This window comes from Heptranchias perlo, chromosome 15 (genome assembly GCF_035084215.1).
Source record: "Heptranchias perlo isolate sHepPer1 chromosome 15, sHepPer1.hap1, whole genome shotgun sequence".
NCBI lineage: Eukaryota > Metazoa > Chordata > Chondrichthyes > Hexanchiformes > Hexanchidae > Heptranchias > Heptranchias perlo.
In genome coordinates this window covers 46,094,832-46,108,865 of record NC_090339.1, presented here as the reverse complement: position 1 = coordinate 46,108,865, position 14,034 = coordinate 46,094,832, and the positions used below count along the sequence as shown (strand labels likewise).

Genomic DNA, 14,034 nt, shown 5'->3' with positions numbered 1-14,034 from the left:
CTCCCCCGTCATGCATGTGTGCTACAACTTCCTCTGAGCAGAAATGCTCAGTTTCTCAGACTAACTGAGGAGGGATGTAATTCAACTGAACAGCAGCAGTAGGATTAGCTTGATAGCTGGCTGAGGACTTGCACCCACAACCAGCAAAGCAAGCATTAAGCTACAAGGACACTAACATCAAATTCAAAACAAGTGACATCCATTACTCAAAATAAGAGAATTTTTTTAAAAATTGCTTGTATCAGCATTAGTCTCAAAGTTTTTAAATTTATGTTTTTGTCTCGACTTTTGTTTCTTCCTGTTTTGTTGAAACTGTTACTTTCCTCGAAAAAGAGTATTGTTCCACTCATGCCATTCACGTTATCCAAGTGTTCATTATTCGTATGTGAGCCTCAACTACTTCTGCACCAGCTAGCTTGCAAGTAACATTTGCTCAGTTTACTCAATTGAAATATAATCATCAAAGTGCACTACACTGTACGTCTCAAATGCAGCGCAAGGCTTTTTGTTTTAAAATTATAGGAATTGTTTGAATGCTGACCCACCATATTTGTGGGCAACACAATCCAATTCTTTCAGTAACTTTATAAAAACATATTTTCTACAATGCTGTAAAAATCCATAATGGAATAGTCTAGCTGTTTGTGAGTTCTGATTCCAAAATGGCAGGTGTGATAATGGTACAACCACATCAGCCAAGAAAAACATTCTTTTTAAATACTTCTCTATTAAGCCTACGTAAAAAACACTCAGAACATACCTTACATTCAAGGCACACCTTTTGTTTTTCCAAAGACATTAGTAGTTGTATTATTTAAGTTCATAAATAAGCCCAACATTAATAACATGCATTGGATTGCACAGAAATTAGCTGTTTTTAGAACTCATTTTAGGGCCATGAGAACTTTACAAGTGAAGTAATGGACCTGTCCTGCTCAGGTACAGGACAGCCCATGTTCGAATTATTCATTTTTGTTTGTTTGTTCCCTTCTCGGTTTAACGTGGTACAACCTTCACATAGATCAGTGGGAGTGCATTTGGGAGAGTTTGCATTGCATCTGTGACAACAGAACAAATTAAACAAAAGACATTTGTAAGTTAGGAAAAAAAAAACATTTATTTGGAATCAGTCGTCCTTATACATTCACGTTTGTGCAAATTTCACCCTAGAACTTGGTGAGGAGTGTGATGGATTTGTTAGTGCTTTGAACTTTAGTGACAAACTATATAAAGTGTCAAGCTACAAAAATGATTTGTTCGGAAACTGTCCATCAGCTCAGCATTTACTCCTACAAGTAAAGATTCCCTTTTGTGTCAATATATGCACAAATACTACTTTAAGGGACCTGCTCTCTTTAGCCTTGAAAGAGGGCAACTGAGAGATGACGCTGCAGAGATAAACGGCATAGAAAAGAGAAGCCCAGAGCACTACTTTGAGGTAGAGAAAGGGAGCATAGATTCAAATTAGGGCAAGGCAAATTTAGAACCAATATCAGGAAGTGCTTCTTCATACAAAATGATGAGCACATGGAAGCGAATACTGGAAACAAGATTCCTGTAGTTATTTAAGAGACAGTTGGATGCTGTGCTGAGGGACTATAGTTTTTCCTAGATGGATGAGCTGAGTTTGGCAAAGTGGCCTTCCTCATCTGTTATCAACTTGTGATAGGGCCCAGGGATACACAGTGTGGCAGTTTGGAGGTTTTAGCACCAAAGTAAAATGTGCTGTAGCTGAAAAGTGTTATCCCACTAGGTTAAAATAGATTAAATTTATCATGTGTATGAGAACAGATTGGAGTGAAGCCCTCTGCCAAGGTAATGCATGTTATACTGTAACAGAAGCAGATTTAATCATTTTATAAAACTACCACTGATATATTTATATACTGTCGGGAGATCTCCTTATATTCACGAGGGATCGGAAACTAAGCCAAGGTTCCAGCTTCAGGTGCTTAAAAAGACAAAAGCAAAATAGATAAGCTCAACCTTGATAGAGTCCAACTGTAGGACAGTACCAGTGTTAAGTACAGCATCTCCTCAATAGAACATGATCTGCTGCATCGCAATCTTGGATACATCAAGGCCTTCATTTGTGATGATTCCTTCATTAAAACAGAAACCCATAGCAATAAAGCCTTCAATTTTCTCAGTCAGACCAAATCATTTCATAATGAGGAATCATCAGTAATGAAGGTCTTCATCATGCCAGCAATAACGCCATTTTTTTTCTTTTGCACTTTTCTAACTTAATTCAGTAAAATGTCAGTCAGAAAAAAAGACAGATTCCATAAATATAAAACCATTCATTTCATTTGCTATCATTTTCTAAATGGATTTTAACCTGTTTTTTTATTTGCTGGAGATTTACATTTTTCTTTTCTGAATCTGTCCCTCTCTTACCCAATTATTTCCATGATTATGAATTGAGGGGGATGAGAAACACAAATCGGATCCCCCCAAAGCCAGAGGAAATTCCTCAAGCAAAGCACCATCACCATTTTAAATGCAGATAACTTATTGATTGCATTTCATTTAAGATTATAAGTACAAACATTTTAAATGATTGGAACTGATATGTAACATTATAAATAAATTTGTGGGTTTAAATATATTGTATATATATTTTTCTGCAATCCACTAGAAAAATAACTGCTGTTGCCATAGTATCAGTTACAAATTGCCATTTATCATCTATTCCTATAGAACTATCATTATCATGGTGTCGACATATAATGGTTTTTAAAAAGCAAAATCATTGTCTTGTCAATAATTTATAGACTATAAACAATATTAAATATCCGGTGGTAATTTTGGGGCAGTAATATGCAGCTTCTGTTGATATTCAGAAACTCTTGCATTAAATCACAGTCAAGTATTAACTTTTTTGCACCGGTAGCTCAGTGGATAAATACACTATCCAGTGTGTTACTGAGTTACACAGATCACGTACATCCCACGTTCAGTCTTGGTCTGTGATGGATGACATGATGTTGCTTAGAGTGGTATAGAAATGGCCCAAGCAATCCTGGCTTGGGGGAGTGCGGGTGGAAGTCAGTCAGGATTGTTGCCCCTAATCATTATACAATGGTCCTTGCTGGAAAATGTGTGTGTAGATGTTAGATCATGAGAGGACTGGACTCAGCTGTTAAGTTCCCCAGCATGCACTATTCAGGTTCACATCTTAAGAATGAGCACGTGGGTGAGGTACCAAATGGCTGTCAGTTCTGTACCCCAGTACAAAGTCAGCACCTTCAGAAAAGGAGGGAAACACTGTAAAGAAAAAAAATTCTGTTTACTCTTTACAATGATAGGATTATGTAAGACTGCTTGAACAGTACAATTTGGATAGATGGGTAGATGGATGAATGACCAAAGATCAGTGCTTGCAATAGGGAGAACAAAGCGTGGATGACAGAACGATACACTTGATGCAGTGAAAGGAAACAACAGAGCAACTCTCAAAGTGATGCAATTGCACATCTTAGGAGTGCATGAACTGAATGGATTGCGAGGACAAACAAAATGGATGTGTTAATGTTTGTAACTGATCCCTGGCACTCTCACTATGACAACACAGATCACCAGGTAACACCATGTAAAAGCCATGGGGAAATAGCTGAATTATTAATAACCATTTTCATAGAATCTAGTGTGCAGGTTGCATCTTCACACTGGCCTAAGACCTCCAAACCTCGAAGTGAGACCAAGGCACCTGTGGGATGAAAGATACCATCTGATGGTATGATCTAGCTGGCATAAAAGTCATTCAGATTTAACTGTAATTTTCTAGTACTATCAATGACATCCATGTTCACATCATGTTATATATCAAAATTGGAGTGACCCGATTTTTGAGCAGGGAGACACATTCATTTTACAATAGTATTCAAGGTATATATTACACACACACACATATATATATTAAATTACAAGATTTTTAACATTACAATCTTATTGATTAGCTGAAAGTAGTTCATTCCCTTGGGAGGACACTTTAAGGTTTTAATTTTTCTGCAGAACTAGAGATAAAATACTTCAACATTGTTACTGTATTCCATGATTATAATCGCAGAATAAGTGTGTACAAAACTTATTGGAAGTAAAAAAAAACAAACCATGTCCCTTATTAATGATAATGACAAGTACCCTTTCCAAACTTTGGATTTTCCTCTGGAATTAAGCTGTCATTTTTACTCGGTTACCAAAATGATTCAGGAAGCAGCTGGGGAGGAGCAGAGCAGCTATTGCAATTTCCGTTAAAAGCAGCTGAGGGAAACATTGCAGAATTAACCCTCTATAAAAATCCAGCCAATACTAGCTGGGCTGGTTCCTCATTTAAAACAAAAGACAATTCCAGATATCAATAAGAAAGTTTTTAAAAAGGGGGTGGGAGGGGAAACAATGCTGTAAGAAATCAGATGATGTGTTTAGTATCAATTGTATCCCATGTTCATTTAAATACAACTGATAGGCCTGTACACAACTCCAAGTAACATACAATGTAAAATGTTAACCAGCATTTTTAAAATTGCTGGGTAAAGCTCCTTTTGCATGACAGTTTGGAAAATGGATCCAGCATTTTTAATCTCCTTCAATCTGGAACCTCAACATTAAGGTGCCATTTGTGATCACAGCAAGAGTGTGACCCGACCAGAATGAACAGAACTCATTACTAAGCGTTTGTTGAATAGCATCTCCATCACGTAGTATGTCTGCTACATTGGCTTAATTACATCACATACCCGTTTATCAGATTCAGGCATTAGTACAGAATCTGGAATTTCTGAGGTCACTTTGGCTTGTCCTACATATTGCATTAGCTTTTAATTAATAGAAAAATATAAAGGACATGGAAATTTGGAATGGTCAGTAACCAGCTCAAAGGATGGATTTTATCCTTCCTGGATAGGAAAGGGTACCATAGGCAACATTTCAAATCACTAAAGTGGCTAAATGTGCATCACACAACTGAGGAGGTTGGGAATTCAGTCCAGTCACTTAAAACCTCCTGCCCTCAATGGGGAAAGTTAAAGGTTTCCCAGTTTGGCTTCTAGATGGAACTCCGTGAAAGCAAGAAAAACTGAAATCCAGCATGCCCTCCACAATTCCCAGTGGCTGATCATGGAGAGTGGAGGGTGGGGGTTCATGATTCATGCTCAATAAACATCAGGAGACTGTTATTCACAATATCTTTTCCCTCCTGGGTACAGGGGGAGAAACTGCCAGAAGCCTGGAAAGCAGAAAAGAACAACTAAAGCTTGAAAAAAAAAGATAAATTACAATTATACACTAGTGTATCTAGCTCACTAGCTCATAATAAAGCACAGATCTGCCCCATCCTCCACTCATCCATGAGAGTCCTATACTTGAGATCCTGGGTGTTTGATGTAGAGGCTGAGAAGACACTGTAGTCGCAAGGAGAGATCTTGCAAATCTCCTGCATATAGCCAGGGCTTTGCTCAAACTGCATCATCCTCATCCCTCCCCAAAAGGAGACTGTGTTTGTCTGGATCGTGCAATGGGATGTTGGTCATGGATCGCCTTTCTGACCTGAGAGAGTTAATGGAGGCTCGGCTGTAGTGCACTATTCGGTCCAGTAAGCTGAGCTTCGGCGACTCCCGCCTAGCCTCGCCCATACCAATGTGCACGCTGATCTCAGACAGAGACCTCTGCTTCATGTGACTCCGAGCTCTGGTTTCTAACCTGGCAGAATCAGGTTTCCTGTAACTGAAGAGAAAGGAAAAAGTGATTACATTGCTATAAAAAGTAGGTTACAAAAACAGGTTAGTAGGTACAAGGGAAAAAATTTAATCAGTGAAATTAACAAACAGAATTCAACTACAAAATGCACCAAAATGTCTTCTGAGGTTCTGCCCCCTCCCCCATGTAGGTGCTTACTTTTGCTTGGATACAATCCTACTGGCCACCATCCAAGTTACCGTTCTTCATGTGGGACCCTGATGCTGTCCTGACCTGACACCTACACACTTTCCAGTAGGATGCAATCCCTGGTTAATTTTTGTCCCCACCCTAAGTCAGTGGCCCTCAGGCCAGTTACCCCATGAGAACAATACTGGATTGAAGAAACAAATACTTACAGCTTTAATAATAGAGAAGAAAGCACCACAGAAACAGATGATGCTGCCATTGCAGCAGACCCCATCCATGGTTGTAAAATCAGTCCCACTGGTAGGAAAACCCCTGAAAAGCAAAGAATGCAGTCAGTCAGAGGAAGGGGCAGAATTCAATTATCTTCATACTTATCCTTGAATATATTACTCATCATTTAAAGTTGCCACGTTGATACCTTTCCACACAAATGAATCAATCATTCAAAATGATAAAGAGGGGCTTGTGTAGTGTATAATATGCTGGAATACTGGGGATAATATCCTGATTTCAAATGCACGAGGAAGTACTGGTTAGGTTAGGTATTTCCCCACGGGGGGGGGGGGGAAAGAGAAGAAGACAAAAAAAATTCATGGCTGGTGGTGGCCAGTTAAAAACTTGTGGACCACAAGGAACAAATATGGAAAAAGTTAACTTTAAAAATAACAGATACCCAGAAGTGATTACTGAGCGCAACTGTTTCATTCAGGGGTTCAGTGGTGAGGTTCAAGTGGTCCATATTAGTTAAATAAACCCAAAGGAGTTAAATTGATAGATGACATCAAACTGGAGGGGTGGGGGGGAAGAAGAGACACAACTTTGGACTCAAGCAGCCGATAGTTTACGAAAGAGAACTCAACAGGGGTTACACCTGGGCTGATCAGTGATAAATGAAGTTTAATAGAGGTGAACACAAAGTAATGCACATCAGAAGAAAGAATATTAGGCATATGTACTCCATGGTCAGATAGAGCTTGCCAAAGGAGATATTGAGACAGTGATGTTAGTTGGCTTGTCACTCACCATGTCTAAACAGTGTGAGGCAGCAATAAACAGAACAAATAGGATGCTGGATCATATTGCTAAATCATGAGTTTAAATAGCCAGAAGACATGCTGAAGCTGTAGGGTGCCCTGATCAGACTGAAGCTCGGGTACAGATCTAGATGCTGCAACATAAGGGGGGCATCCAGGTACCTGAATCAGTACATTAATCTCCAGTGTCAGAGTGAATAGTTATGAGGAATAACTGATATGTGATAGAGAAAGTTAGCCTGAAACAACACTTACAGATATGCCATTGCAGCAGGATTTTGGTATAAACAAGGTAAAGCATTACATACAGAATTTATCTCACTGCAACCAGGGAGTTATTTAGTCCCCATTTACTCTTTGGATAAAGTCTGTATTGAAAGAAATTAACCTTTGCATATCCTCTACTTCTCAAGACACAAGGGCTTAAAATAAAGCATTTTATTCTATAATCAAGAAATTTCCACATGCTTTTATTTTGTACACACACATCAGGAAATTAAAAAAAGCTGAACACAAACAGCTCACACTTACCAGCAGCTATGGGAATACCAACAATATTATAAATTAAAGCAAACACAAAATTTATCCGAATTCGTTGGACGGTCTTTTTGGACAAATGAACACTTGCCACTACGTCAAGGAGATCATTCTGTGGAGCAGAGAAGAGTAAAGAAAGATAATATTAATATACTGTGTTTGCCATACTGAAGGGGTGTGTGTGCAAGCAATCATCCCACAGTGTTATCTTAGTGCCCATTCTTCATGTGCGTGTCACGACAGTGAGTCTTAGCAGGCTATTAATCAGTGGGGGAAATCACAGCCAAGCCCAACCCGGTTCTCAAACGAGACATGCATATTACCCAGGAGGAGGAGTACTGAGATTATCTTCACTTCATTTTTAAAATTTATTCTTGGGATGTGGGTGTCACTGGCAAGGCTCATCAGTTATTGCCCATCCCTAGTTGCCCCTAGAAGGCAGTGGTGGGTCTTCTGTAGTGGTTTGATGCAACCGAGTGTCTTGCTAGACCACCTCCAAGGGCAGTTAAGAGTCAACAACATTGGTGATGTTCTGGAGTCACATTTAGACCAGACCAGGTATAGCCGGCAGGTTTCCTTTCCTAAAGGACATTAGTCAGCCAATTGGGTTTTAATGACAATCCAACAAGCTTCATGGTCACTTTTACTGATCATTTTTTTTATTTCCACATTTTTATTAAAAGTGAATTCAAATTCGTTAACTGCCATGGTGGGATATGAACTCTCGGCCCCCGGATTACTAGTCCAATAACATAATCACTAATTACTGTGCCCTGCATTTATGTTACTCTATTACACAATACTACAATTGCATAATTATGATGAAAATTGTAATGATCGCAGTTCTGATAAAAGGTCATCGACCTGAAAGGTTAACTCTGTTTCTCTCTCCACAGATGCTGCCTGACCTGCTCAGTGTTTCCAGCATTTTCTGTTTTTACTTCATACTTAAACTACTTTTTAGAAAAGTTCAAATGCATACAGGGATTATAATCTGTTAATAGTACAAATGTCCAATGCCCAGCCCATAAATGTCCTCTGCAAGGGAAAAGCCTTTTTAGAATTCAAATCTATGAGGCAAACTTTCTGATTTACCAATAGCTTCTCCCACTCTTTTTCCAAAATTAGTTTTCAATTCCCTCCAAGACAGCTTTTTCCCTCCCTGTCATTTTTTCTTTTGCTTCAACTTGTCCTCCTTATTCCACCTATTTTGGCTAATCTTACCTCTGCACCACCACTCGCCTCCATCGTTGCCACAAACTTGTCACATCCAGGACTGATTCTCTAATGCACTCCTCACTAGCCTCCCATGATTGACCCTACATAAACGCCAATTCCTTCTCCCCTACTATGTTTCAATCCCCTATCACTCCTGCACTTGCTAACCTTCATTAGTTCGCTACTCCTTAATGTAATGAATTCAGAATCTTCATCTTAATCTACAAATCCCTCTGTGGCCTTGCTCAACCTTATATTTGCAACCCATGTAAGTGTCCTCCGTTCCATCCCAACCTCCATTCACTCCACCTTCAGTGGCATAGCCTTCAACTATCTTGGTCCTATACTCTGGAACTGTCTTCCTAAGCCCATCCACTTTGCTATCTCTCTTTCCATGTTCAAATGCCTTCTCAAAACCTATCTTTTCAACCATGCCTTCAGTCATCTCCCCTAATTCTTCTCTTACTGCTAATCACACGATTCATTCAAGGCCACTCCCTTGTCATCCCACTAGCTGGCACAGGTCTTGAAGCACTGCTAATAGTCGCGATTGTCACAGCATGAGTTTTGAGGTAGCAAGAAAGCAAAGCTGAAGTAGTCACGGATAAATCAGAAACAAATATTGCATTCCTGTAATTAGAGACTCTGCAGCGAGAAATGCAACCTGCCTGCTATTAAGCTCCTTTAGAATGACCAGTTGTTGATGGCAACACTTTTTTTATTGCAATCATTCAGTTGGAATACCCACTCACACATGCATTTATTGCTTTCACAATATACAACATGCATGACTCAAAGCATATAACCGAGGGAAGGCATCTTTCATTCTTCCTCTTCCTCTCATTTCCCAGCACCATCCAACATCAGTCTGCTCCCAGGCGTTTCCATTGCGACTCTGAAATTGGCTTGACCAGAATGACCAACTCCGATTTCTTTTGCTTCCCTTTGGGAAATGCCTGGCCTCTGTCTAGCACTGCTCCATGGAAGCAAAGCTGAACAGTGAAGTGAGGTGACAGGCTTTTTCTTTCATCACTAACAGGTGTTAACTCAACCAGTGTACTGCATTCAGTTCAAAAGTACTAACATCATTCTGAAGGTCTAGTGGTTGCTGTGCAATCGTTGCTAATATATCAAATGATATTTATCAGTAATCAACCGTGATTAACAGACAGTTATAAGTAAACAGTTCAGATGAAATCAGTCAGAGCTTAAATTGTCAACTGAACTCCAAGATAGGTAAAACCATCTCAAGGGCATCCAGTGTTCAGATGAAGGAAGCCAAGAGAGGACCATAAATGATCAATGAACTGCTCACTCTTACTCACCCGAATCAAGACAACATCCGCTGCTTCAATGGCTACATCTGTGCCTGTACCAATGGCAATTCCAACATCAGCCATCGCTAGTGCCGGGGAGTCATTCACACCATCGCCCACCATTGCCACGATATTCCCTTCCTTCTGCAGCTCTGCCACTTTTGCTACTTTGTGTGAGGGAAGGACTTCAGCAAACACCTTGGTGATGCCAACCTGACAATACAGGCAGTAAATCAAGATATCAGTGATGTTATGATAATGATCTTTCACAAGCCATAAAATACAGCACCCCCTCCCATTCACACTATATTGGAGTTAATTTTTCCACTCTTGGTGACCCCATTCGCTTCTCCCTCTTCCCCCAGAAAACACACCAAGCACCATTTTAAGAAGCATTTTTGCCAATGCCATTCGATAACTAGTTGCTTGAAGGGGGAAAATGACATGACTTATCCACTGAATTTCCTTCCCTTTGGGCCACAACTAGCTTTCCTAAGCAAAAACTATTTCCATCCTCACAACTGGCTGGGCAGCTGATCTTGGTTGTGTAGCTATCAGATGTGGTAAATAGAAGCAGACATTAGCCCACAGCTTTTGAGGTCAACACCGTGATTTTAATTTGTGAAATATGTAAAGAAGCACAGCAGAAATAACGATACAGTTTATTCATTCTTCACTCAGTTAACACCCCTCGCCCCACTAAAAAAAAGCTATCTAAAAAGGGCTAGTAAGTGATCAATATCCCTTCAAAACAAAACAAAATAGAATGTCTGCTAGGGTGCAGTACCTGGGGCTTGTTGGCAATCTGCTGGAATCATACCCTAGCGTGACGAGTGGAGAACAGTAAATGTAGTTGACATTACTGGGGGAAGGTGGTTTAGAGGTACTGATAGTGCAAGACACCTGAAATGCTGTTTTTGAGCCAATTGATGGGAGGTGGATCACAGCTGCTTGGGTTGATGAACCTTGCAAACTATGGGGCAAGTTAATTGCATCTGCTAAATAACCAGATTCAAAATGGGAACAGGAATGCACTACATGAAGGATCATTGGTATAAAACTACTTCTACCATGTTGCAACACAGAGTCCTATGTTCCACAAAAAAAAAAGCAGAAAATCAAGGCTACGACAATAGCTTAATGGATAAATGTACTGCCTAATGTGGGACCAAATCATACAGACAAAGGTTTGTCTTGAGTTAGTTGATCTTAACCAGGCTGACAGTAGGAGTATTACAATTGCTCACAAAGCTCTGGGCTGGTGAGAAGAAATTCAGGTTAGTGCAGTCATTACGGGCTCCTGCTGCTGATGGCAGTGACTCAAGCTGGAAAGCGTGCAGTTGTGGATGCCAGATAAGTGCAAGATTGGACTCATCAATGATGCGCCCATGGTTGATTAGCCTGCTCATGTCCATTCTCAAATTGCACACATGAATGGTCACTTGGGCAAGGTACTAAAGGGCTATCGACACTCATCAGCACCACTGGAGGAAAAAAGTACAAATAATTTTTTTTTCTTTTTAAAAATCAGCAAATCTGTCTTCCACTCACCTGAGCAGCAATGGCCCTGGCTGTTTTACTGTTGTCTCCGGTCATAAGAACCACTTCAAGCCCCATACTGTTCAGTGTGTAGACAGCCAAATCTGCTTCTGGCTTCACAGTATCTGCAATTGCTATCATTCCACACAGTACCCCTGTTTTTAAAAAAAAACGAATAAAGCAAATAGCATAGTCAAATAAACACCATGGGAGGAAGAGATACAGAATTGGTTTTAGTTTTAAAGCATGATAAAATAATAAACGTGATTATGCTTTACTTCGGATTTAGTTGACTTTATCCATCTGGCGTTGCTGATCGACCGGCCATTATAGGAACTGCTTGAATGTCACTTGCATCGATTTCAAACGGCCAATTGATCTGCAACGCCAGTTTAACGCTCGGATAGCAAGTTGAAAATTTACCCCAATGACTCCTGCTGGGGCTATAGTTCCAGCAGCCCTCTACTATCTTACCCAAGTGGCAATTATTCCTGTGTGAGCTTAAAAGGCAGCTCACCACCACTTTCTCAAGGACAATTTGGGATGGGCAATAAATGCTGGCCATGCCCACATCCCATGAACGAATAAAAAAAAGCATCAGCATGCTATTTAACCAACTGAGGCATCACAGCCAAACACGACCCTTTCCTCACTGGACATCCACACACATGCATTTTCCCGTTCCCACCCCAGGGTGGGCTACTTCTGACTGAAATGGGAAACTGCTCATGTTCTTACCATCCACAGTGACCAGTATCGCTGTGTGTCCCTGGCTTTCGTGTTCTATCATGCAACTGTCCACATCGTTACTGACAAATACACCATTCCTCTTCATCCATTCACGATTTCCAATCAGTACCGAATAGATCTGCAATTTCCCTGAACCTGTGTCAGAACACATTGAAACACTATACTGATCTTCAAAAATATAAGTAATGAACAGAGTATCAATTTATTACTGCTGTCATTGTTGCATAGCAATTTTTCCAGAAAATTTTGATTCACTGCTTCAAGAATTCTGCTGGGATTCAATAGTAGAAAACAGAGGAAATAGCGAGGCAACGGATCAAAACATAAAGGAGAAATTTCCACACAAGAAATAGGACAGGAACCCATTCTCTACAATATAATCCTCACTACGTCAAGAAACTCAAATGTTTGAGACACAAATTAAGCCATGTCCCTTATATCTAGGTAAATAGTAACAAATATTAACATCCAAGGACTGGCATTAATGTAGTAGAGATTCAGATGACATCATGCACCACAAAACATCAAAGCTTTGAATGCAGACCTTCAATTCCAATCTTGACCATGACCAACTATGGCCACCCACTCTCAAGCCATTTACTTATGCCATTTCTAGCTAGCTGCTAGTAGGTATGCGAGGGACGGCACATGTCCCAATTTATTGCCTTTCTCGAAGGGGAACTGCTTGACCTCAGCCTAACATTTTCCACAATAATGGGCAAGTAAGCAGGAAGTCATCTGTTTGGGGAAGGGAGGAATCTACATCTCACCATGCCAATGGTGTCATACTTTGTTGCACTATAAGAGACAGAGAAAGCCACTTACTTTCAGATTGGGGCTCTTTGATCAAAGGGTGCGATGAAGCATCGCCACAGCTTTTCTCATCGATCTGTATCAGCACCATGTTCCGTGCGTTGTTCTGTTTGACCTCAAGATTCTTTCCGTTTAGCAGTGACTCAATGTTAGAGACTCTGCACATGATACCACAGCCAGGAACTGCTTGAAAATCTGAACATGAGCCAAGCATGTCTGAATCTAGTTCCTGAATTGAGAAAAACAAGCTTGTTTTTTTACTTTGTGAACAATTGCCCCCATCACTTGGTGGTTTCTTGATCCTCTTTTTATGTTTCCCTCTCCTCCTTCTGTAGGTCACAAGTGTGAGTAACATGAAGAAACCTACCAGGACAAGCAACCAGCCATCCAAAAGTTTGGCAAATGCTACACTGTATACAACTATTAAGAAGCTTGCATGACTGGCCCATGTGGCCATGACACCATTCAACAGTTGCCTGAATCTCTCAGTTGCTTTCAGAACCAGTTCTGCACAGGATTTGAGCAATAGCTGCATATACTTACAAAACATGACCTCAGTATATGTTATTAGCAATTCACATCACCAATAAATAACAGTTTTGATATTTCCTACTATGCCCTGAAAAATGGGGGAATGCCATAAAATACCAGGGTGCACCAAGGTACACTGTGACCATAGTCTCATACGGACTACAATTATGCAGTCGCAAACTGCTTTTTCAAACTGGCTGCACCTTTGTGCTAACTGCAATTATCTGTTGGTGAAGGTCTGGGCTCTCATATCTGTGATGGTCCTTTACAGTTCGAAATCACTTTCTCATGCTTATTACAATGATCACAGTCCACATCTTCACACCGGCAATGATAAAAGACTAGTTATTGGGTTAAACATTCGAACACCATATCTGTTTTGTAGGACGTTCAAGCGGAAAATGGTG

At 40.2% G+C, this 14,034-nt stretch overlaps 1 protein-coding gene across 1 annotated transcript in view; it reads right to left on the bottom strand.

The window, feature by feature from the left end:
• Positions 1–1,090: 1,090 nt before the first annotated feature.
• LOC137333057 (copper-transporting ATPase 1-like) overlaps positions 1,091–14,034 on the bottom strand; it is a 73,752-nt gene continuing 60,808 nt past the window's right edge. The window contains exons 17-23 of the mRNA XM_067997152.1: positions 13,109–13,325; positions 12,272–12,418; positions 11,546–11,688; positions 10,004–10,207; positions 7,455–7,572; positions 6,099–6,201; positions 1,091–5,727 (exon numbers count right to left, since the gene is read on the bottom strand). Of these exons, the coding sequence (XP_067853253.1) occupies positions 5,460–5,727; positions 6,099–6,201; positions 7,455–7,572; positions 10,004–10,207; positions 11,546–11,688; positions 12,272–12,418; positions 13,109–13,325 (1,200 nt within the window). The 3' untranslated portion in view covers positions 1,091–5,459. The remainder of the gene's footprint in view (positions 5,728–6,098; positions 6,202–7,454; positions 7,573–10,003; positions 10,208–11,545; positions 11,689–12,271; positions 12,419–13,108; positions 13,326–14,034) is intronic.